Source organism: Leuciscus leuciscus (assembly GCF_965113295.1).
Source record: "Leuciscus leuciscus genome assembly, contig: HAP1_SCAFFOLD_400, whole genome shotgun sequence".
Classification (NCBI taxonomy): Eukaryota; Metazoa; Chordata; class Actinopteri; order Cypriniformes; family Leuciscidae; genus Leuciscus; species Leuciscus leuciscus.
The window spans coordinates 7,337-33,503 of record NW_028118339.1 but is presented as its reverse complement, the minus strand read 5'-3'; the positions used below and the strand labels follow the sequence as shown (position 1 = coordinate 33,503).

General features: G+C 40.3%; 1 protein-coding gene across 8 annotated transcripts in view; it reads left to right on the top strand.

The window, feature by feature from the left end:
- LOC309491646 (T-lymphocyte activation antigen CD86-like) overlaps positions 1-13,751 on the top strand; it is a 42,282-nt gene extending 28,531 nt beyond the window's left edge. For 4 of the 8 annotated variants that reach the window (XR_014203226.1, XR_014203227.1, XR_014203229.1 and 1 more), the window contains one exon: positions 13,271-13,751. Coding sequence is in view for 1 of the 8 variants with exons in the window: in XM_082190701.1 (XP_082046827.1) it covers positions 3,506-3,516; positions 4,842-4,882; positions 12,743-13,069; positions 13,271-13,515 (624 nt within the window). In the remaining 7 variants the exon portion in view is untranslated. Of the gene's footprint in view, positions 1-1,666; positions 1,818-1,929; positions 2,136-2,753; positions 3,517-4,841; positions 4,883-12,742; positions 13,070-13,270 lie in introns of those variants that run through there. The other 4 variants (XR_014203232.1, XR_014203230.1, XM_082190701.1 and 1 more) reach the window with 4 other exon arrangements.
- Positions 13,752-26,167: the final 12,416 nt, after the last annotated feature.

The following is a 26,167-nucleotide window of genomic DNA, read 5'->3' as shown; positions in this document are numbered from 1 at the left end:
CCATGTTATATGTATAATAAATATTTTTGAGTATACACACACTCGCACACAAAAAGGTTGGAGACCCCTGGTATATCACTATGTTTTATAATTACAAGTTTGTGTAATTTGGGGTTTCTGTTGCCAGTGACATTTCATTATTTGTATTTTATGGCATTGCACATTTTTTGTTTTTATTTGAAGGCTGAGGCTTCATCAATAAACACAACCCCAAAATTATCATCATTGGTTCTGAGATGTTATTGCTGTGAATACCTTGTCTGACAGTATACAGTATGTGGAATATATCAGGACATCCTGGCTAGTGTCTGTTGCACACGGCTAGAGGCGAATGGGCGGATGATGGGCCTATTTGGGAAAAAGTCCAGGGCTGTTTTTTAGCCCCAGTCCGTCCCTGCTTTGAGGTATGTAGGAAATTTAAAGTCCTGATGAAAAAACAATGTCCCCAAAAAGAGAAAAAAGTATAAATCCACTGGTTCAAGGGCAGGCCCCACAAAAAACAGGCTATCCTCCAGCTGGAAAAAAGTCCCCAGTGTATAGTCCACCACAGAGCGTGCACGTATGAAATGGCTCCAACGTCTAATACACCATGTCTCTCTTCCCAGAGATCATTTTGGGTAATTTACTCTGAGCTAGGTTAGCCAAAAAAAAAAAAAAAAAAAAAAAATGGCCGCCCCCCTTTTCCTTTATCCCTCGGCTCATCCTAATAAGAGTCCTTAGAGCCCAACAAAAAAAGCACAGGCAAATGCTCAAAATCAACATACATGCAGATAAAAAAAATAAATAAAAAAAAACATTTTGGCATGACACATATACAGTATATAGTATACAATCTTTTGTTTTGTTTTTTTGTTTGTTTTTTTACTTAAGTGAGCATGGTGGAGGGCTTTACTGTGGCAGAGTCACAACATAACCTGCCCCGGAACAGGTTAGCCATGGAGCGTGAGTTACTATGGCGATGAACACTGCTAAAAGCCAAACAGCTTTCATGGTGCCAAAAACCCAGGGTTGGCGCAAGCTAATCTGAAACATACCTGGCTAGCCACCTAAACCGGCTTCATGGTATAGGCCCCAGGTGACCATGACAAAAGAGGACAATACTATCAACACCGAATAACATTTACAAAACAAAACAAACCTTTTCTGTCTTATAATTTTAACATATTTTTCTTTCTTTTTTATTGTGTGTGAATATGTATGTCTGTAATTTAATGTTAGCAATGCTTTGGCAATGTAAAGCTTTTTACCAGGCAAATAAAGCCACTTGAATCTTGAATCTATTAACATTATAATAATGTAAAAGAATAGACGTATACAGCTAAATAAATGTACGTGTAGCAATGAATTCAAAAAGTTCAACTGAATTAAAACAAGCAACGCGCAACCAAACCTAAATGCTGATACTGTATGTTAAACCACAAGATTTGAAAAGCAAATTCATTAGACTGTGAAGTTTCTCTCTCTCTCTCTCTCTCTCTCTCTCTCTCTCTCTCTCTCTCTCTCTCTCTCTCTCTCTCTCTCTCTCTCTCTCTCTCTCTCTCTCTCTCTCTCTCTCTCCAGAATGAGGATGTACAATAAACAAAACCACAAAACATACTTGCCCAATCACATGCTCATCTAGTCTGACAACAATCCTGAGTTTCTCCTCCCATCAGTCTCTTTCTCCTCCCATCAGTCTCTTTCTCCTCCCATCAGTTCATCAGAGAATATCAGCCTCAGTCTCTCAGAGATTGTTCAGTCTGTCAGGATGAAAATAAGAGAGAGGAACTGTGAGGAAGATCTTTCTGGACTGAGACCAAATATGAAAAAGAAAACAGGTAATTTATTGTTGTAGAAGATTCATTTGTTAATTAATTTAAAAATAAATAATTTTATCACAAAATTTTGCACTGTTATTTTCAATTCTCTCTCTTTCATTTTTCTCTGTAGGTCAGAATGAGGATGTCACTGGAAGCTCTGCGTTCTTGTTCTGCTCTTACAGTGTTAAAGTCAAGACATGAGTGTGTATTAAAGACTCAGTGACAGCAGGAATATATGAGACATCATTCAGAGATATGTTTCAGTTGAGGATCAGGATCCAGAACACAGTGTTTTCTCAGAGGAGTTTAAGAGAGAAGCTTCACTCAGATACTCATGTAAGTCTGAGAACATTTACTCATTTACTGCTGTTCATTTCACTAATACTGGATCAAACGTCACATCAGACAAGGACGAGTAAAGCATCCTGCTGTGCTGAAAAGACCAGCTTATTTTTATTATTATACGTCAAACTTGATGATTTTTCATTGAAACTAGCACAATATTTTGTCAATATTTTGTCAAGATATTTGTCATGTTATTTAATGATGAATTAAAGTGCAGAAAGACAGATGATTATAGATTTTCTTGGCCCTCTTTTATATTTGTTATAGAGGTGTGTGAGTGTAATATGTAATATTTTATACGCAGATGATGATGCTTTAGTTGCAGATAAGGAGACAGATAGAATACAGAAGTTATAAATGAGGAGCTTGTTAAGGTGAAGGCTGTCTGAAAATAAGCTTTATTACATCTGGGTAAAACAGAATCTATTCTCTTTGGTCTAAATATAAGTTAAGGAAGGCAGATGATTTAGTAGTTAAAGTTGATGGTTGTGAACTTGTAAACGGAACATCGGTCAATTATCCTGGTTGTGTTCTGGATAATAACTTAAGTGGTGTAAGTATGGCCTGGAAAGTTTTAGGAAAAGTAAATCAATAAAGTTGAAAGGTTCTTGCTACAGGTCTAGTACAAAGTCAACGTGAATATGCGTGTTGTTCATGAATGACTGATTTATCCAGTATGTGGATGACAAAGTTACAAAGGTCACAAAATATATTATTGAGAATAGTTTTAAGAAATCATTCTTTTACTCGTGTGGATAATGGACACTTTCAGCAGATTGGATTGAAAATGATATAACAAAATAATTAATAATTGGGCCCCAGTGTATTTTAACTCCTATTTCTCTCGGGTGAATGTAAGACATGGACACTATAGCCTACTAGACAAAGTATTATGGTGTTAGACTTTGTATGGTAATAGGATGTTTGAATATACAGGTGCGCAGGAGTGGAATAAGTTGCCATTGGACATTAAGGTTTTAACGGATAATGTTGGTTTTAGTATAAGAGTGAAGAGATTGTTTTTAGATAGGATGGGTTAGTTAGGATATATATGTGTATTATTTTTTTTATTTTTTTGTGAGCAACTTCACTGTGTTATCCTTGACAAAGAAGTTGTAATAATGTTGTATTGCTACTTTTATGAAACTCAAACTCAACGAATATCTGCGCATGTCTGATCATTCACGTGATTTCTGTTGACGTCACTTACGTCTGATGTCATGATGACGTAGAACGCATGCAGTGCGGAAGCTGAAGAGCTACGAGACTTTCTGGTGAAAATTTTGTATTTCACCCTAATTTCAAAAGTATTTTCAAGCAATATAGTCAAATTAAATACATATGGATAATATTGATCCACCATGATGATCAGGTATGTTTGCTGAATGCAGAATGAAACGCTATTTGCACACACATGTACTTCTCAGCAGTGAAGGCCTGGTTTAACGTTAGCTTGTTGCTCGTGTTCGTGTTTATCCTGCTGTGTTTTGGTTGTCAAATGCTTTATTTTAACTCAAATTAAAAAGGAAATTGTTTAAGTGTTGTTAAAACATTGAACTGGTTAATTAATGAATGTAAAGCTTATATGCATGGTTTATCTGCTGTAATTCTTGATATTTAGGGTTTTTATTTAGTGACTTAAATAAAATGTAGTGTTTTATATGTGACATCAGTGATCAGTAATACAACTCAGTATATGGGAGGGACACCCTATCCTATCTTACCTTTATTATGTGTGTTATGTGGGAATCAAACTCATGACTTTAGTGTTTGTACCGTAGGGTAGACTGTGTACAGTTGAGACATAGACTGTACAGGCAGATCTGAAAGTGAAAGTGAAAGTGACACGTGACGGCCAAGTATGGTAACCCATACTTGGAATTTTACCTCTGCATTTAACCAAGTTAATGCACACACATTAGGAGCAGAGTAGTGAGTAGTTAACACACACACACTGCAAACGTGGATACACACACCCAGAGCAGCGGGCAGCCTTTGTGTGGCGCCTGGGGAGTGATTAGGGGTTAGGTGCCTTGCTCAAGGGCACCTCAGTCATTTCCCACCGGTCCTGGAATCGAAGAGTTCTATTAGGAAACACACTGTTTAGTTGTTCAGTGTTATGATAACAGGTTAAACGTCGTAATTAGCCAGCATAGGACGCAAATGAAAATAAAATTTGATATTTGTGATATTTAAACTGTGTATTATTAATAAATATTGTTTAATATCTTGTTCCTGCTTTATACATTTTAACCAGTGCTAATTTGAATAAAATGAATGAATATAAATGGTGTATAAACAAAAATGTTGCCCAATTGTTATTTTCTTTATTTGTCTTTATTTTTTTATATTTAAAATGAATTGTTAGTTACCTTTACATCATTAGAAATGGTTGTCTCAACTGTACCACATATGGGTACAGTTGAAACAAGGTTGAGACAAAAAGCACCTTATTTTTATGAGCTAATTGTGGAAAATATAAACTACTTGTGGGTATTATTGATTGATAATATCTTAGTCTATAAGCTAATGAAATGTCATGTGGCATGTCATGTGGAAATTCACTTCTTTTCAGTATCTATTTTTGTGTGAAAAATCTAAACGCAAAAAGTGTCTCAACTGTACTCAGTCTACCGTACTATTCAAGTTGAACTAAAGGAAGTTAAATAAACTTGTTTTGTTTGTTTGTTTCTGCAGTTGTGGCTTCATCTGTGTGTTTGCGGTGCTGATAAACAAAGGTAAGCACTTAAACAAACTACATTTGAAAAATTGATGCACCGAAATGAAAATTCTGGATGCACTTGGCCGAAAACTGAAACCGAAAATGACTTTACATTGTCTAAATTAGTTGTTTTTTGTTTTTGTTTTTTTTGTATAGTTGTATTATAGATATACTATATAACTTGTTAACTAAATTCAATGCTTTAATAAATAAAAATAAAAATAAAAAAATCAAGCCACTAAAATAACCACACTTTTATTTCTAGTAACACAAAATTGGACAGAAAATATGCCTGTATTAAAATAATATTAAATATAAATAAATTAATATCAGTATATTACTCTTAATTTAGTTCTATGCAGCATAATCAGATTTAACAGATTTAAATTTTTTGACCTATTATCAAAATAAAGTAGTCAACACCGCTATTATCATCAGAGCATGTGAGCAGATAGCAGGGAGAGGATCAGTGAACAAGAGTGTAGTGGCATTTTTACCAGCGTTACCGAGCACGACTATACACACCATATTACAGCACAGTAGGGCTATTGCAAACAGAAACAAGTCCAGAGAAATTTCGTGAAGCAGACTTTGCCTTTTTCGGTGAGCATGAATGTTAGCTTTGGGCCGTGAGCAACTGAGCAGAGCGCGCAACACACACACACACACACACACACACACACACACACACACACACACACACACACACACACACACACACACACACACACACACACACACGGAGGTTGCAGCGGAACATTGAGCAGAACACAAGAGCGGAGAGCACACACACACACGGGAACACACTTGGAAGTTTTGCATCTTCGGAAGCGGAGCGGCTCGCAAAGTCACAAAACATGCTGAGCCACAGTGAAACCTGATCGCTGAACACGTAGGGTCGGGGTGGCATATATTGTCTTTCGGCCAAAAAACGAAAATGCCATTTTCGGACGATAATTTCGGTGCATCCCTAATTTGAAAAATGAATTACTGCCACTGACTGTTAAAGTTACAGTAACAATTGACCATCTGCACAGAATGTTATAAGAACTTCTGCAATATTATAATCCAGCTGGAAAACTTCCTGTGAAATGTCTTTAGTATGTCAGTATCTTCAGTGTCCTGATGTAGCTTTAACAGCATCAATAGTGTAATACTTAGTTTATAATCAGATTATAGTCACTTAATTAGTCAGGCCTAGCATTCATTTAGTTATTCAAACGCAAGACAACATTGAAATATATGTTCCTCAGCAGAATTCAATTCAACCATCAGTTTACACACTTTCATGTGAAAATAATAATCATCTACACTGTAAATTAAAGATTTATTGTGCACTTTAGATTCATTGAATACAATGGGAGTTCCCTTTCAGTCGCTCACGTTCGACGTAACGTCGACGTGACGACGTAATTGGGATCACTTCAGGGAGCCCTATCAACTTCGAGTGTCTACAGAACGAGCCAATGAAAGTTGGCGTGCGTGAATCGCGCCACGCGCCCCCGCCCCGCCGCGCGGGTATAAACAGGAAGCGGGCGCACGCACACATTGTCTTTCACTTCGGAGCCGAGTTTCTGTGAGACTTTTTTGTCTATGAGAATCAGCCTTGAAGACTTCAAAGAGGATCATCTCTCTCTGTTCCTGTGTTGGTGTGACAGCGCGATCAGCGGTGGCCGCGAGCATTGCAGCTCTCAACTGCTGTTTTCACAGCACTGTGTTTGTGTCTGTGTGTGTGTGTGTCGGTTCGGTGGGCGTTTCCCCTGTGTGTGCATTCACACTGCGGCTACCCCTGGGTGCCTCAACACAAAAAGAGAGTTCTAAATCCTTTTTTATTTTTTACTAAAAGAGCAACACAAGCGTGACCCTGCGTCTTTTTCAAGATGTCATTCCGCTTGTGTGTTTCTGGATGCCGTCGTTCCCTGGCGCCAGCAGATGGCCACAGCAGTTGCCTCTCGTGTTTGGGCATTCAACACGCTGAGGCAGCTTTTGTGTATAGTTCATGTTCCCATTGCGGGAATATGACTATCGCAGCGCTGAGATCGAGACTCGCTTACCTCAAGGGAGGTGCAGTCCCCTCGCCTATGCCCCGATCTAGTGTCTATTCTGCCCCGCAGAATAGACCTACTTTGGCGCATGACCAGGGTGATCTGAGGGTTACCGTGAGGGCTTCCCCGTCGAGTCATCCTCCGCGGGCCCCTCACGCCTCACAAGCGCTGTCGCCACTGGGGCCCCTTAGTGGACGCCTTGGTCCTTCTCCGGAACGACCAACCGTTTCCTTTGGGGCTCCGGCTGATGACCAGATGTCGATCGCAGCATCGGAGGGGGAGCTGTCCTCTGGAAATGACGACTCGGCTGCGTTGCCCCCCTCGGGGTGTGTAGCGTCGTCCGAGCCAGATCCAGAATGGACCGCTATGCTTTCCCGGGCCGCCGAGAAGGTCGGGCTTGCGTGGAATCCTCCACCACGTCCCGAACCTTCTTGGTTGGACGATTGGTTTCTTGGGGCGGGCCGTGCTGGTTCTCAGTGCGCCGCCCCGGTACCTTACTTTCCGGAAGTGCATGAGGAGCTCTCTAGGACGTGGAAGGCACCGTATAGTGCCCGAAGCCGTTCTAGTGGCTCCTCACCCCTCGCCACCCTCGACGGCGGGGCAGCTAAGGGGTATGTGGATATCCCCCCGGTGGAGCGGGCCGTCGCGATGCAGCTGTGTCCGGCGTCCGCTTCCTCTTGGCGGGGTAATCCACGCCTCCCGTCCAAGGCCTGTAAGTTTTCGTCCGGCTTAACGGCGAAGGCTTATAAGGCCTGTGGACAGGCTGCTTCCGCCCTCCATGCCATGGCGCTCTTGCAGGTCCACCAGGCCCAGGCGCTCATGGACATGAACGAGGGTGGTTCTGACCCAGAGCTCCTCCGGGAGCTCCGTGTGGCAACCGACCTCGCCCTCCGGGCGACGAAGGAAACCGCACGTTCGGTTGGTCAGGCGATGTCCACTCTGGTGGTCCAGGAACGCCACCTTTGGCTCAACCTGGCGGATATGAGGGACACCGATAAATATCGGTTCTTGGATGCCCCTCTTTCCCAGGTTGGGTTGTTCGGCGACGCGGTCGAGAGCTTTGCCCAACAGTTCTCGGCCACACAGAAGCAGACGGAGGCCATCCGGCACATCCTGCCCCGGCGGACCCCTGCTGCTCCCACCCGTCCGCCGGCCGCAGACCCTCCGTCTACTCGTCGCCGTGGTCGGCCTTCTGCGGCGTCCTCCGCTCCCGCTAAGCCCCAGCAGCAGCAGCCATCATCCAGGCCTCAGCGTGGAGCAAGCCGCAGGAAGCCGACCCCGCCCGTCCAGGCCGCTGCCAAACCAGGAGGCAAGCGACGGTGCAAACGACCCTGAGACGGGCGGCCCAGAGGTGGATCAAGTTGCTCTTCAGGAGATGGCGAAGGCGCCACTCCTTCCCCCGGTGGAGGGCCGGGCGGAGAATCTTTTGTTTCCTTTTCTTTTTGTTCCGCCAGTGGTACCCACAATTTCAATAAAAGAGCAATTTCTGAAACCTCCGGGCCCCAAGAGGGCGCGCTTGGCAGTCGACGACGCCGCCATGCCTTGTCACTCCCGAGCCCCTCTTTCATCGCCAGCAGGCAGCAGTGGCTGTGTCCTGGACGCACTGACGCCTCCGCACACTCACTCTGCCCGTCGACGGAAGCAGGTATGTGCTGCACCACACACTCAGACCCCACTTCGGGCCGCTGTGCTGTCCGAGTCGGGTCCCTGCATTCCGCCGCGCTGCCCCACCCCGGGTACGTCTGTGGTGCCGTTGGTCCCGCTTGCTCGGTCTCTGGGAGCCTGGTTAACGCTTCCCAGCCCGTCTCGCTGGCTCATCCGTACCATCAGACTCGGCTATGCGATTCAGTTCGCCCGGCGCCCCCCTGCGTTCAAGGGCATTCTGTTCACCCGTGTTTTGGCGGACAATGCCCCTGTGCTCAGGTCAGAGATCGCAGTCCTACTGGCGAAGGATGCGATCGAGCCGGTCCCTCCAGCCGATATGAAGACCGGCTTCTACAGCCCGTACTTCATTGTACCCAAGAAAGGTGGTGGGTTACGACCAATCTTGGACCTGCGCGTCCTGAATCGGTCCCTTCACAGGCTATCGTTCAAGATGCTTACGCAGAAACGCATTTTCAAGTGCATCCGTCCCCAAGATTGGTTTGCAGCGATCGACCTGAAGGACGCGTACTTTCATGTCTCGATTCTCCCTCGACACAGACCGTTTCTTCGCTTTGCGTTCGAGGGGCGGGCATATCAGTACAAGGTCCTACCCTTTGGGCTGGCCCTGTCGCCCCGCGTCTTCACGGAAGTCGCGGAGGCGGCCATTGCTCCCATGTGCGAGCGTGGTGTTCGCATCCTCAACTACCTCGACGACTGGCTTATTCTGGCCCAGTCGAGAGAGCAGTTGTGCGAACACAGGGACATGGTGCTCAGTCACCTCAGCCACTTAGGGCTTCGGGTCAACTGGGAAAAGAGCAAACTCACCCCCGGGCAGAGGATCTCTTTTCTCGGTATGGAGTTGGACTCGATCGACATGACAGCGCGCCTCACCGAGGCCCGTGTCCAGTCAGTGTTGAACTGCGTGAGCACGCTCAAACGCAGAACTGCGGCACCACTGAAACTGTTTCAGAGGCTCCTGGGGCATATGGCATCTGCAGCCGCGGTTACGCCGCTCGGATTGCTTCATATGAGGCCGCTTCAACACTGGCTCCACGATCGAGTCCCGAGATGGGCGTAGCAGAGCGGTTCGTGCCGGGTCCAACTGACTCCGCACTGTCGCCAAACTCTCAGCTTGTGGTCGGACCCTTCGTTCCTGCGGGCAGGTGTTCCCCTGGAACAAGTGTCCAGGCACTCTGTGGTCTCCACGGATGCCTCTACCACCGGCTGGGGGGCCACGTACAACGGGCATGCAGCTTCAGGTCTGTGGACGGGGCCTCAACTGCATTGGCACATCAACTGCCTCGAGTTGTTAGCAGTACGTCTTGCATTGAGCCGTTTCAAAACGCTGCTACTAGGCAAGCATGTACTGGTCCGTACGGACAGCACTGCGACCGTTGCGTACATCAACCGCCAAGGTGGTCTACGCTCCCGCCGCATGTCACAACTCGCCCGCCATCTCCTCCTCTGGAGTCAGAAGCGTCTGAGGTCGCTTCGTGCCGTTTACATTCCGGGCCTGCTCAACCGTGCAGCCGACGAGCTCTCACGGCAGCAGGTGCTACCGGGAGAATGGCGACTCCATCCCCAGGTGGTCCAGCTGATTTTCAGGCGCTTCGGGACCGCTCAGGTAGATCTGTTTGCCGCCCCGGACACGTCTCATTGCCAGTTGTTCTATTCTCTGACCGAGGGGACCCTCGGCACGGATGCTCTGGCACACAGCTGGCCCCGGGGCCTTCGCAAGTATGCGTTTCCCCCAGTGAGCCTTCTTGCACAGACCTTGTGCAAAGTCAGGGAGGACGAGGAGCAGGTCTTGTTAGTTGCGCCGTATTGGCCCAACCGTACCTGGTTCCCGGAACTAGTGCTCCTCGCGACAGCCCCTCCCTGGCCCATCCCTCTGAGAGAGGACCTGCTCTCTCAGAGACGGGGCACCCTATGGCACCCGCGTCCAGACCTCTGGAAACTCCATGTCTGGTCCCTGGACGGGACGCGGAGGTTCTAAGTGACCTACCCCCTGCGGTAGTTGACACCATCACTTCCGCTAGAGCCCCCTCTACGAGGCGCCTCTATGCATTGAAGTGGAACCTGTTCGTTGACTGGTGCTCCTCTCATGAGGAGAACCCCCGATCTTGCTCGATCAGAGCCGTGCTTTCCTTCCTGCAAGAAGGGCTGGAGCGAAGGCTGTCTCCCTCCACCCTTAAAGTGTATGTTGCCGCTATTGCCGCACATCACGATGCTGTTGATGGTAAATCTTGGGAAAGCATGACCTGATCGTCAGGTTCCTGAGGGGAGCGAGGAGACTGAATCCTCCTCGCCCACTCTCTATACCCTCTTGGGACTTGTCTCTGGTCCTTTCGGCACTTCAGAGACCACCCTTTGAGCCTCTGCAATCAGCTGAGTTAAAAATTCTGTCCTGTAAGACAGTACTCCTGGTTGCATTGGCCTCTATCAAGAGGGTAGGGGACCTGCATGCATTTTCGGTCGACGAATCGTGCCTAGAATTCGGCCCGGATAACTCTCACGTCATCCTGAGACCCCGGCCCGGATACGTGCCCAAGGTTCCTACCACTCCCTTCCGGGACCAGGTAGTGAACCTGCAAGCGCTGCCTTCGGAGGAGGCAGACCCAGCCCTGGCTTTTCTCTGTCCCGTTCGCGCTCTGCGTCTGTACGTGGACAGAACGCAAAGCCTCAGGACCTCAGATCAGCTCTTCGTCTGTTACGGAGGCCAGCAGAAAGGGAAGGCTGTCTCCAAGCAGAGGATGGCCCACTGGATAGTGGATGCCATCGCCTTGGCTTACGAAGCCCAAGGCGTGCCCTGCCCGCCTGGGTTGAAAGCCCACTCCACTAGGAGTGTCGCTTCTTCCTGGGCGCTGGCTCACGGCGCCTCGCTGACAGACATCTGTAGAGCTGCGGGCTGGGCGACACCTAACACGTTCGCTAGGTTTTATAGCTTACGTGTTGAGCCGGTTTCTTCCTGTGTGCTCGCTTCTACTAGCCGGTAACACCGAAGTTCCCGCTCTAGTGTCGGCTTGCTGCGCCACTCCCTTCCTAGGAACGGATACGTGCGCTTTTTACTCCAGTCAAGTTCCCCATTGGCGAACCCTGTGAGTTCCTCCGCACCCCTTCGGCAGTCGGACGTTGCGGAGCGTCCGACGCGCGGCGGGGCGGGGGCGCGTGACGCGATTCACGCACGCCAACTTTCATTGGCTCGTTCTGTAGACACTCGAAGTTGATAGGGCGTCGACGTTACGTCTCCCGTTCCCTCCTTCAGGGAACGAGGGTTACATCAGTAACCGAGACGTTTTCACAAGTGCACTGAAATCAGTGAGCTTGAGTTAAACTGACTGACAGCTTCTGTTATTATAAAGGGAGAGCGCAGTGCTCACTTTGTGGCTTCGCTAGACAACTTAACTTTTTATGAGGTTTTGTGAGTACTTCATAATCATCTTACAGTTTATTTTTAAATCCAGTGATTTTATTATGTTTAATATTAATTCAAAAGTGAAACTTTAAAAAATATTACAGGAAATGGTTCATTTTACCCAACAAATTCTCCTCTGCCTCCATCTCCTGTTATAGTGGTTATTAATGTCTTTTTTATTATTATTAATTAAAAGAGTTTTCTATTAAATGTTGCATTTCCTACATCTTGAAACATTTGGTTTTACAAATGGGGACAATCTCAGAAGGATGAACAAATAATGTTTTTGGTTATCACATTGAAAATAACATTTGAAGTACTGGAAAAATGTTGCGTGTGTGTGTCCAATTACACACACTGTGTTTCTTATTCCAACGTTCCCATTAGATTCAAGTCTTTATTGCAATAAAAAAAAAAGGTGTTTGCAAAAGGGTGATAACTGCATAAAAATATAAATACAACATTAAAAATTAAACCATTCATGGTTTTGTGTTGAAGAACAGAATAACTAACAGTTCACTGGAAATACCCAAGGCTTATTATTAATTCAAACAATATGGGGATATTTTGGGGATATTTAATTTAATTTTATCAATCAATAAATTCCTCTTGAAACAAACTTTGTTGTATTATTTTAATTTAATACTGTGAAGCTGCTTTGATACAATCTGTATTGTGAAAAGCGCTATACAAATATACTTGACTTGACTTGACTTATTGAAAACCAGGAAGTAACTGTGAATATGGTCAATAACAGTTTGTGTTGTTTCAGTGTCTCTGCAGGAAACAGTAGAGGCTGTTATTGGTGGTTCTGTTCTCCTGCCGTGTTCTTCCACTGAACATGATCTGAAACTTCAAGACGTTTATGTACACTGGAGACACAAAGGCAGCAAGAATGTGTGTGATATAGTCAAGGGTGAAGAGACAGTATCAGAACAAGACCATCAGTACAAGAACAGAGCTGAAACTTTTCCAGAGGAGTACGACAGAGGAAACTTCTCCATCAAACTCCACAAACTTATTTCTGTGGATGCTGGAGAATACACCTGCTTCATCACACACTCATTTGAACAACCTACTGTACAGCTGATCATCAATGGTGTGTGAAAATAGTACATTAGGGCATAACGTTTTTAATATAATACAAGTTGTTTGCTTTAAAATCTAAATACTGCAATGAAATTATCCATATTTGATGTTCATAGTGATGTTTGAGTCTGAATGCTGCTGTATATAAATTATAGTTGGATCTGTTATCTTTATCACTGTGAGGTTAAGTTTTCTCTCAAACTTTTTTCAGAATCAACAGCAGAAAAAGGAACCATATCGACTGATCAAGAAAACCAAGGAGAAACAGAACCAGACAGGGTGGAAACATCATCGCCTTCGCTCTGGGTTGTCATTGTGTTAGTTATAGTTACAGTTATAGTTACAGTTATAGTTATAGGTTTAATTGTAGTTTGTTGGAAAAGAAAGAACTCAAGCAGTCGTAGGGCAGACAGACACGACATGAGTTCAGACGCTCATGAGGTGTTGAACACATGAATCAGTTATAGCTGATAATAATGATAAAGCATTTGCTACATGACAAGTCAAAACAACAGCAGAATATAAGGTACCTGCTCATTAGACATACTTTCTTAAATATCTGTCTTTCATTATTTATTAATTTATTTTTAGGAGTGAAGAGAGTATAATGTTGTTAATGTTGTTGAGTTAAAGACGATCACCTGTAACCATGGGATCAGAATGTAGGAACATTTCCTGCACGTACGAGAAAACTATCATGTTTTGGTAGATCATAAATATGAGATTAAAAAGTTGAAATTGACATAAAATGTAAATTATGCAATAACAAGTCAGAATAATGAGAAGAAAGTTGAAATTATGACTTTAAAAATTGAAATGATCACATTAAAAGTCAAAATGCACAAATTCCTAAAGAAGTCAAAAGTGCTGCACCTCAAACCATCAGATTAATCTGTGCAGAAAAGTGAAGCGACTCACAACTCTTGTATTTACCAGAACTTAATGTTCCTCCACTAGTATTTTATTCTGCAACTGATAAAGGACCAAACGTTACATATTCTAGCTTTAAAATTTATTTTTATATTTTGTACCAGTTATGATTATCACCTTTAAAGTGAAGTGCTTTTACTTGCCATTGTATAAAGTGTGCTATAAATAACATTGCCTTGTCTTTCCACTTTGTAAGTTACATTTAGTTTTTACAGTTTTCTGATGTAAAAGACTGTTATATTCTTGCCTTATGCATTGGATTCTTATTAAGAGAATCAATTTTTGGATAAAGCCAAAAGCCAAGTGAGCCTATCAATATGTTGCTGTCTTATTATGCAAACATTCATCTTGAAACTATTGTTTTATTTGCAGGAACTGTGCAGTGTTTGAAATGTATTTCAATATTCTCTGGTATAAACAGAGGAAACACAGACACATTGTGTCATTGTGTTTAAGACCCAATCAAATTGTTAAGACCCAATAAATTGTTTTGATGAAATAATGCATCTGTCAGAATTGTTTGGATATTTATATTATAATCTTATACTTTTTACTAAAAACAAAATTAATGTTTTGCATTTACATGTATCCATTTGGCTAATGCTTTTTTCTGGTTTAAAAAAAAAAAAAAAAAAAAAAAAAACAGCACATTACTGATATGAGTTTAATTTAGTTCACACATTTAGATAAAATTCAGGGTGCTTCTCAATACTCAAACTGTTTTATAGATATAGATGTTTTCTATACGTCCTCCAACCCGTGACCCAGAAACCGATCGTACTCGGCCATCTTGAAGGAAATCACTGTTCTCTTATCGCACCGCGAGGGATGAGGAGCGAGGAAGCTTCCTGAGGAATCATGAGCGAGGATACACAGGTGTTCCTGAGGAATCATGAGCGAGGATACACAGGTGTTCCTGAGGAATCATGAGCGAGGATACACAGGTGTTTCCTTCCCTCGCATCCTAAGTGAGTGGAGCTGAGACGCGAGGGTTCACGAATAAGAAATGAGAATCACCCACAGTATCTGAACGCCAGTGTCTCCTCATCAACACTAACCCCTTCATGACTCCTGCGTCGCCTGCATTTTCCCCTTTACAAAGGGAAGTTCAAGATGCTGACATTGAAAACTATCCTGCCACAGATTCGAACAGGGGACTGGTTCGTCACCGTGGACCTGAAGAACGCCTATTTCCACATCCAGGTCATTCCACGGCACAGGAAGTTCCTCCGGTTCGCCTTTGGGGGAAAGGCGTATCGTATCAGTATCGGGTCCATCCATTTGGTCTAGCTCTGTCTCCGTGGACGTTCTCCAAGTGCATGTTTGCAGCTCTGGCCCCCTTGAGGCTCCAGGGCATCCGTGTGCTAAATTATCTAGACGACTGGCTCATTCCAGAGAGTTGGTGTGTCGTCACAGGGACATCCTTCTCCACCACCTCTGGTCTCTTGGTCTCAGGTTGAATGCTCAGAAGAGTGTCTGTGAGTTTTTCAAACTATTGATGAACAATCAAACTGAATGCCTATTTCAGAAACAGTATGATGATTAGGCATCAAAGTATTTTGACCATATACTGTAAAACACAATACAAAATACAATAATACATTCAATACAAAAGTCAAAAAGAAGAGAAATTCAAACCTGTCTGTCAGGTTTGTGAGTTCCTGTCATGAAGTAAACAGTGAAATAGGACAATAATATCAACCCTGAATAACATTTATACAATAAAGAAAATCATTGTGCACCTTTTTTGCCTGTTCTGTCTCAATATTTTATTAAACTTTTTTTATATATATATTTGCATAAATATGTCTCTGTCAGTTTCTCTGTAGATCAGAATGAGGATGTAAATAAACAAAACCAAGACATGACGGTGTATATGGGACACACTGTACCTGCGCACTCACTCACACATCTAGTCTGACAACAATCCTGAATCTCTGAATCTCTGAATCTCTCCTCCCGTCAGAGAATACAGTCTCTTATTGTACAGTCTTACTTTTGAGCTCATTTGAAAGGCAAATTCATGAAAAGGTCAGGCTGTATTTCCCTGTTCTTTTCCATTTCTTTCTTGTTTATTGTTCTCTGTGGGTTATGATCAGGATGTCATTGGAATCTTGTCCTGCTGTTACAGTGATGATAAACTAAAGTCAAGACATAATAATGTATTAATAATAATAATAATACATTTTATTTGTAACGCACTTTATATTTAAGCAAAAACCCAAAGTGCTACAATTTAGAAACAACCAAAATAAAAAAAAATCATCCAAAAACTCTTCTAAAAAGGTGAGTTTGAAGACCATAAAGACACTGTGTGTGAGTGAGACAGGGAGCCAGTGGAGTGATTTGAGGATGAGGGTGATATCAGGATCATCAGGATAGCAGCGCTGTTCTTTATTAAGACTCAATGGCAGAGGGAATATAAGACATCATTCAGAGAAATGTTGAAGTGAAACAGGTGAAGTAAAGACTGCTACTGTTTATGACGTCCAGAATGTCCTTCACTATTCAAAAAATGTCCTCACTAGTAAAACCTGTTAAACACCAGCTAGTGCTGCAGATCTCACTATAGTTAAAATAGCTTATAAACAGGACAGATCATGTTTCTATTTAAATCTAATGATCACTATCACTTACAAAACATGAGATCATTTAACCCTAAAGGACATCTTATCCCGTCTGTGTGGGAATCAAACTTTGACTTTCATCTGTGTGTTTGCAGTGCTGATAAACAAAGGTGAACATCTGAATAACTCATTTAATAGTTAAATTCAGGCCACATGAAGTAATGTCAGTCTTGTGTTTGGACAGTTTGTGTTGTTTCAGTGTCTCTGCAGGAAACAGTAGAGGCTGTTATTGGTGGTTCTGTTCTTCTGCCGTGTTCTTCCACTGAACATGATCTGAAACTTCAAGACACTGATGTACACTGGAGACACAATAATGACATGATTGTGTATAGTATAATTAAGGATAATTATTTAGTGTCTGGACCCGGAGTACAAGAACAGAACTGAAACTTCCCCTGATGAGTTTCTGAGAGAAATATCTTCTCACACACTCAACAACCTGATGCTGGAAAATACACTTGCTTCTTCACAAACCCTTATTCTGAACAGGAGACTTTAAGCTGATCAATAGTGTGCAAAACTGGTTGATTAATATATGATTTTAATTTTTAAAAGTTGTATTAAATCTAAAAACAATAAGTGTTTGACCAACTAGTGATCCTCCAGTCTGAATGCTGCTGCAAATGATAGGAAACAGGAAACAAATCCACTAAAAACTAAGCAGAAGATACAGGAGAAGCAGACAGTGTAAATATGATGACCTTTAATATTTGTGTTGCATCAGCTGTATTATCTGCAGTATGGTTTGTTTCATCATATTTCTCTTGAAAAAAATAATAACTCAAGCTGACTCATTCTGTTCTGTCTCTGTGCCATAATGACAAACAGCTTTACGTTTTTTCTGATACATTTTTTATTTTATCTTAATCGATAGATCTTTAATTGGTTCTTCTCTGGTGCAAAAGACATTGTTTTGTTCCATTATATTCTTGCCAAATGCATCACGTTGTTTTTATTGAGTAGCCTATAACACAATAAGATCTTCTAACACTGAATAAGGAACATGATTTTGCTGTATCTAAAAGAAATTAGTTTGTCAATGAGTTTCCATCTTTACCACAAGTGTTCTGTCACGCTGCGTTTGACAGTATCACATGTATTGTGTATCATTTCATGTTAATACTGCACATCATTTACCAAACATGTTCATTAATTCCTGATATCATGTCAATTAAAACAATGTATTTGTATAGACAGTGTGCACAAGATAAAACAGATAAAAACTGCTACACAGCTAACACTAATACTGGAAGATCATTTTATATTTATCATTTTATATTTCTTAAGATTAAAACTGCACATCGTTTAGACAAAAATTATTAATTCCTGACAGCACATCAAATTAATTATTTTTTAGTCCCAAATCCCATTATAACTTTGTTCATGTCTTACTGTACGTCACTCACTCCAGGATACTTCTGTCTTGTGTGCTGCTGAATATTGCATAATTTTGACTCGTAACTTTTCATGCACAATGATAACTGCTTAATCAGAAGAGGAACAGAGTGAACCGAGCAAATGATCATAATGTCCAGAGACATGGTGTTGGGCTCTTTACAGTAACTGGGGCTCTTTGAGGGCCCAATGAGGCTCTTGATGGATCTCAGTATAGAAATCTGTGGAGAAATAGGACTGGACTCTTCTTACTTGTGGCAATGTTTATAACTCCAGTATCCTGGAGCCACAGCAACACTATTCTGATAAATCATCAAGCAATGGCATCAGGTGATACACTTCTGCAAACTAAAAGAGACAAAGACAAACAAACATTCGCAAACACAAATTCAAATGACTTTATAAGGGGATTTTAACTAGACATTGATGTGAGCTGGAGACACAGAGTCAGTGAATATTGTGTGTGATATAATTCCCTGCAGAAAGTCAGAAACAGTGTTCAGACTATGAGAACAGAACTGGAACTTTTCCTGGTGACTTTCTGAGTGGAAACTTCTCCATCAAACTCAGCAATCTTCAATACGCTGATGTAGGAAAATACACCTAAAATCACAAACTCATCTGAACTTCAGACTGTACAGCTGATCATCAATGATGTGTGAAGTTGGGTAATTTGTGTGTTAAGTTTTTAATTTAAAAAAGTTGTGTTGTAAAGTTACAGACATTGTTTAAATCTTCAGTATCCTCAGGTATATTCAGAGCTTTGTGTTTCATTGTACGCAGACAATCTCTTTTTCATCTGTTGAACTTTTTGGATATTTATTTGGGTGTTTATATTGGATATTTTAATAAAACTAAATGTTTTATCATAACAAAAAAAAAAAAAAAAAAAAAAATAGGTATACACTTCCCTTACATGGTTTCTACTAGGAAAAACACACACCACAAGGATTCTCTGAAAATAATGTTTGAATTCCAAATAAATGTCTCCTCATCATAACCAACCTACACTTTGTAGACACTGAATATACAGTCTATTTAAAGGTTTATTATGAAAAGTATCAGAGTTGTTCAACTGGTTTAGACTGTGGAGAACTATCACTATCAGCCTATTGGAGGCAGAAGAGGAAACTGGATATTCTCTACAGAATATGATGTCTTGCTTTGATTTGGCCATGAAGACATCGACCTTAACCTTTATTTTGTAGTATTTGTTTAATTATATATGTAAAATATAAGTTCCAATGGTCAAGACAAACCAAACATGCAAGAATCAAAAATTTCAGTAAAACTTTGTAAATACATTAAAGCCAAACTGGAGTTGTGTTTTGAGGCAGTGCACTGGGGCTCTTTGAGGGTCCATGAGGGTTTAATGTTCTCTAAGAGCCCGAGCCGGATCTCAGCATCAGAACATCATAAACACATTGAACTCTCTGTGTGTATATATGACAAACATGGTGCTGAGATTTTCCACATAAACACCACTCCTTACTAGTCAATGAAACGCATCAAATGGCATCAGGTCAAACCAGAAACAGTATTATGACAATAGGTATCAAAAGCATTTTGTTCATATAGTAACACAACACAATCATACAATACAAAAGAATATACAGTATGTCAAAATCAGGAGAAATATTAATGTTATAACAATACATTAAACTATATAAAGATGTATAAGCAGAACAAATATCAATAAATTCAAAAAGTTAAACTGAAGTAAAACAAGCAAACACACACACACACACACACACACACACACACACACACACACACACACACACACACACACACACACACACACACACACACACACACACACACACACACACACACACACACACACACACACAACCAAACATGCTTTTATGACTATAAACAAGACTGATCCTGTCATCCCCATGGCGGCCCTCTTCACCATTCCTCCATTCCTCCATGGCTCCTCCCTCCATCATCGCCGGCTGTGGACATGTCCAGAACATATGACCCAAAGTGGGCTCATCTCTGTGACATCTAGAACATGTCATATTTCTGGAAATATTCTTGCCAGTTTACTCCTAGAAAAGTGTAGCCTATGGATTATCTTAAATTGCAGTAATCCGTGCCTGACACAAACAGATGTTGAATGAATTTTCCTAAATGTTGACTGTCAGACGGACTCTGAGAAAACACTTCAATATAAAAGTCCAGGAACACACACAGGGAATATGTAACAAACAGCTTGTTCAATCTCCACTGTTGATATGGATTGTTGAAGACTGACTTTAAACAGTGTGTTGTGTTCTCACTGTCACATGGCTCTGGTGTGTACAGCTCCTCATAAAACAAATTACTACCAAGGCAGTCAATTTGACTGTTTTAAAATTTTGCTTTTGATCAAATAAAACTTTGTTGAAATAAAACTCATATAACTATAGTACCCTGACTTTTCCTAAATGTATCTATATTTTATTCGATCATTGTTATTTTATTAAAATTACAAGACACAAAAGAGTTTTGAGTATTTCTACCTTGAATGGCCATAACAGTCATACTGACCGTATGCGTTTGCATATGACCGTATGACCGTATGCATACAATTTTCATTGTAATTTTACAGCATGATATTTTTGCTCACTAAAACAAATATTGGTTACTAAATCAGTTCGTTTTCTCGCAGTTTATTATATTTTCATATTCTGTTCCCGTGACGTCAGAATGACTGTTTTGGCCAGTTTGGGGCATATGCGTTTCATATGTGTCCATAAAGGTTTTACCTATGCATTGAAAAGCATATTGGCAATGTTTTTGTAAGTTATTGTATTCTAATATCCAAGAATAAATACATTTGTTTTCATTTTACAACTTTACTTTCGACTTTGTATCTGTAATTACAATAGCTTTTCTGTGGTTGTCGATTAACTAATACATTTTCACATAGGCCTACATTAGAATTAAAATGTAGTGTTCTGATGTTTATCATTACCTATCCTAACATTACAGATCCATTTATTCTTAGATTTGATATAGCTTATTGAAATTATATGCAAATAATGTATGAGTCAGAATGACTGCTATATGGCCATTATAGAATTCCGGTAGTTCTAGTGTTAAACTCCTTGTTAATGCTTAACTGGTCTGTGGTTATTCCATGTGACGTCTATATTTCTATTTCATTTTTCTGTCTCAACTGGTGTGAAAGCAGCTTGCTAGCCTTTTTCGCCATAATTGAATTCTTGCTGTTTTGCACTCAGATATAACCTCTCCTCTGCCTCCATGGTTAAGGTATCTCTGACTGTAATACTCCTCTCTCCTTATATAGGGCAGCGCTGGAGATCTAGAATGCTCTTGATCTATATCGTTTATCCTTGAGATAATCTGATTTTCCTTCATTCTTCACTCCATTCTTTTTTCCGTCATGCCCGCACTATATGAATTTTGCCTTCAACATCTCCCAGAAGTTACAGTCAGTCATACCCGGCACGGTTTGTTTCAAGAAAGTAATATATCTGATTGAATTCAACAAACTTCTAATTTGCCAGTAATCTAGAGTTGAATCTCCACACACCCCGTGATGGTATGTTGTTTTGAAAGCAGAGAGTGATCACTACATGGTCAGAATGACTCTACCTGTGTATTCGCATAATCTGAGTAATGGTAACATTCTCTTGTCTGTAAAGATGAAGTCAATATTTGAATAGATCTGATGAGTTGCAGAAAAATGCCTTGATGTTTGGATTCATATATTTCCATGCATCAAACATACCGCAAGTTTGCAGAAGCTCATTGAAATATCGATCTGATTTAGTGTTGTTATATTCTTGCCATTTGCACAGCATTTTATTATTGTCATGTTTTGTTGTTGCATTAAGCGCACAGTGAAAGGGGTAGAGAACAAAAACAGCCTTTATTAAATCCAAACAGAAAACTCATGAGATCGCAGGAGGAAACCATAAACACATGCAACCACGAAATGTATAACAGAATGAGACACTAAAAAAGGAACATTGTTTGCTAAAGGACAAATGAGTCGGTCAGTGTGTTGCTGTCTTGACAAATCTGTACCACAAGTGTTCTTTCTTCATGATGTGTTTACTAGTGTTAAATCTATTATGTTTTCTTTATGTGTTATTTCATAATTATGCTCAAATTATAACTGCGTTTCATTTACCAAGTCTGACTCATTACACATCAGTAAATTTTTGTTCTTATATAAAGATGAAAATATGGTGCTCAAAGTTGAGATCTGCTATACAAGTTGTTATAGATACACACTCCACAAAATGAGTAACTGGTGTCTTCAACTCCACGACAGTCAGACCTTTTTATTATTCACAAATTGTAAAATCCCACAGAAAGTTCCAGTAGGAACAAATGTACATTGTTTTATTTTTAATTTTTTTAGTTCCTCCCCGACAGCAACATAGTGTCTGCCCAGATCCGGCCCACATCTGGTACACGAGGATTCCACACGGCTTAGATCTTCCTTGGTCCTGAAACAACATTCCAGTCAAACCAGAACCAGAACCTCACAACTCACACAAACCATAAACTAGCCCTCAAATCAGTGGACAATTATTGGTTGATAAAGATGGTGTTCAAGCCCCTAAAGTTAACCCAAGCATAAACCTAACAGTGTAGTGCTAAACCTAACCCTAAATTGGTTGATAAGGATGTTTTTCCAGGACCAACAAGGATGTTGATTCAGAAAACTTCCTCCTTGTTGAAATCACGTTCACCTCTATGTCCATATTCTTCTGGGAAAGATGCAAATGTGCTCCTTGCCACCTTGAATATCAAACATACCGTATTTTTGTCATGTTTTCAAGAAGATAAAAGATACAGATCATTTCATGGTGACTTCAAAGAATACAAACTGTTTAAGCTGTTATAACTTTTCTGAGAATACATTACTTCAATGAAGTCATTGAAGTCACACCAGTAATGTTTTTTTCTAAGGCACATTTATAAAAGTTACTTAAATGTTCTAATTAAACTAAGGCCTAATTCTGGCTTAATCTAAGCCCTGTTTGTGAAACCAGGCCATAATGTTTAAATATATGTAACCTGTAGCATTTTTACTTGAGTCTTATCATTCAAAATGGCCAAAATTCAGTTCAAAGTCAGAGTTCAGTCTGACTTTCTGTAAGTAGTGTGGGTTTGTTGTGTGAAGGACAGCAACACGAGGATTTTGCAGCTTCTTTTCCCAATTTTTTTTTTTTTTTTTTTTTTGGTCACTAAGCATTTCATTCATTCATTTTCTTTTTTTTATATATTCACAGTGTATGTTGTGCATAATTATGTTGGACATTTCATGCCTGTAGCTGAATTTGGTACAGTTGTTCAAGTTGAAGTTTATTGCATCTCCTAAAAGATAATAGACATTAAATCTGTGCATTAAATCTTTTGCTCTTCTTAGCAGAAGTGTAAGCAGTGTGGTTTAGCTCAAATAAAGAGTAAAGCTAAGCTCAGCACTTAAACCATCAGTTCCTCTGAGTTGGTCACTTGACAGTAAATGACTCATATGGTGTCATGTTGTTCTTGACAGGTGGTTTACCCTTGAGCAGAGTTCACTTTTGCTTTAGACATCTCGGCATTTTTTAACCTCTAACGGAAAAAGAAATGCAGTGCAGTCAGAGTGGGATTTAACAGTTTGATAGAATGATTGTTGTTTCTTCATGTATATATATATATATATATATATATATATATATATATATATATATATATATATATATATATACACACACACACACACACACACACACACACACACACACACACACACACATATGCGTGTGGACAAGCAGAAGCCCACAGATTGTGATCAACACAAGCACTAATAAGGCAAGAATGGATCTTCATCAGTCAGGATTTGTCCCAGAAGCTGATATCCAGCATGCCAGAGTGAATTACAAAGGTTATGAAGAAGAAGGGTCAACACTGTAAATAGCTTTCAAAACGTATAAAATCATTATCGTTGTGTTCCAATATACCATCGAAACATGAAAAAATTATCTACAAATACTGAAGCAGCAAACTATGCAAAAAACAAAATGTATGTCACTGAATACTCTTTATCTATGGCTGTAGAACTCAAGGCAGACTTAAATCTGATCTTTATACAAACACTTCACTCAATGAAGATCAGAGGTGAATATTTAACAACAGATTTGACAGTTACAGTTTATCTTCTGGACATTCAAACCAATATAAACTTTGGTTTGTGTGAAACGTTCATGCATTCAAACACTTGTCAAGTTCTCTGACAATAAATGTGTAGATATACAGTAGACAAAGCAGAGATACTGCAATTCTGCTGTTTCCATTTGAGTTTGAGACGACTGTGAGAACTGAGACACATAAATGTATGAAGGTACTGGCACTCGGTTTAAGGTTAAACCTCCACTCTAGACAAAGGTGAGAGACTCTTTTTGTCATTGGGTTTCAAGTGACCAGTGGAACATATTTCTGGTTTTGCTTTAACACTTCAGTTGAGTTTAACCGCACTGTGCCTGTGTACTTACACTGTGTGGACTTGTGCTAAATACGAATTATATATATATATATAGCCTACATATTGATATAAATATGTATAATGGAGGTGTGACTCATGCCATTTAAAAAAAACAGTAGACTTGTTTTTAGTCAATTTATTGGTAGGTGCAAACACGTGCAAATCCTGACTGAAAAAGATAAAGAATTTCACATCGATACTATATTAACTGAAGCTTGATAAAAGATGGACTGTTTACAAATGACATTTTCAATAGTTTTTTTGTAGCCAAGACTTACTTACAGTATGTGCCCATATATTACACCATAAAATATTATATTCTTGAATTAAGCACATGATATTTTAAGAACATGTTATATAGTCAAAGACAGATGCTGTTTGCTTGCTGAATATTTTCCACTTTGCTTATAGCATTCACCTGCAGATGATATGAATTAAAACAAAAAGCTACAATATTTTGTTGGCATAACAGGTCAGTAGAATTGCATTATAATTAATTAATTAATTAATTACAATTAAAATCATTAGTTAAAACTTAGGGTAATGAAATTTAGCAATAAATATATATTAATTAACTTACGTTACAGCTGGTTTGGGTCTTGAAGCTGATATATAACGTGTGTCCGCAGATCAGTGTGAATGTGTTTGTCCAACTTTTCTGTTTTTCCAGCAGCAAAAACTAAGAATGAAACAGTAAATTCAGATACAATAACGCTTATATTATTTTTTCATAAATTGTAAATATATATATATATATAAGCAAAAATAGTTAAATGTAAGTAGGCTAAACAAAGTAATAAAAAACTTCAGCTGCCTAATAACATCATTATATTGCTTTTTTGCACTATTGTGTATTATATATTATAATAAAACATTATATTTAACTGTATATTTAATTTGATCATTTTTAAAACAGTAAGAATCTCTCACCGATCAGCGCAATGAGCAGAAGCCCGTTCATCAGTCCAGATATGATGATAATAATCTGCCATTGTGTCTGATTCTGATCAATAAACTCCAGCGCTGTATGATTGTGACACTCAGTTAGTTGAGTTGATTCTGTAATGAAAGTGTTCAGAGTTTGTTAATGTCAGTCTCCAGCTGGAACACAATGACTGCACTTTTATAAACCTTTAATATCTGTAACATATTAATCTCTGTGTAGAGCAACCAATGAGAGTGATAATTATGATTTTCATAAAAAAAACTGAAGTAGTAAATAACAAGTAATAAATAATCAACACTCAATTTCACACTGTACATCAATATGTTTTAATAGAGTAAATGAACTCACCGGTGAAGTGCAGTCTGGTGCTGTTGCTGAGTTTTGGAGGTGTGTGTGTGTTCATACAGTAATAAACTCCTAATTCATCAGCGGTCACATTATTAATAACTAGATTATGATTAAATTGCAGTGAATATTTCTTTCTGAATGTTTTATTTGAGTAAAAAGGCGCTGTTGGATTTGAGGTTGACCGTAGAATCAGTGTTGGAGGATCTGGTGTTTTCAGTAAAATCCAATAAACCTCATTTTCATCAAGATCACAGTTTATGGTCACATTTGATCCCAAATCAGTGAGTTGATCTGAGACTGCAGCTCGACAACAGATTAATACATCTATAAGATAAAAATAAATAAACATGCATTAAAATTAACTTT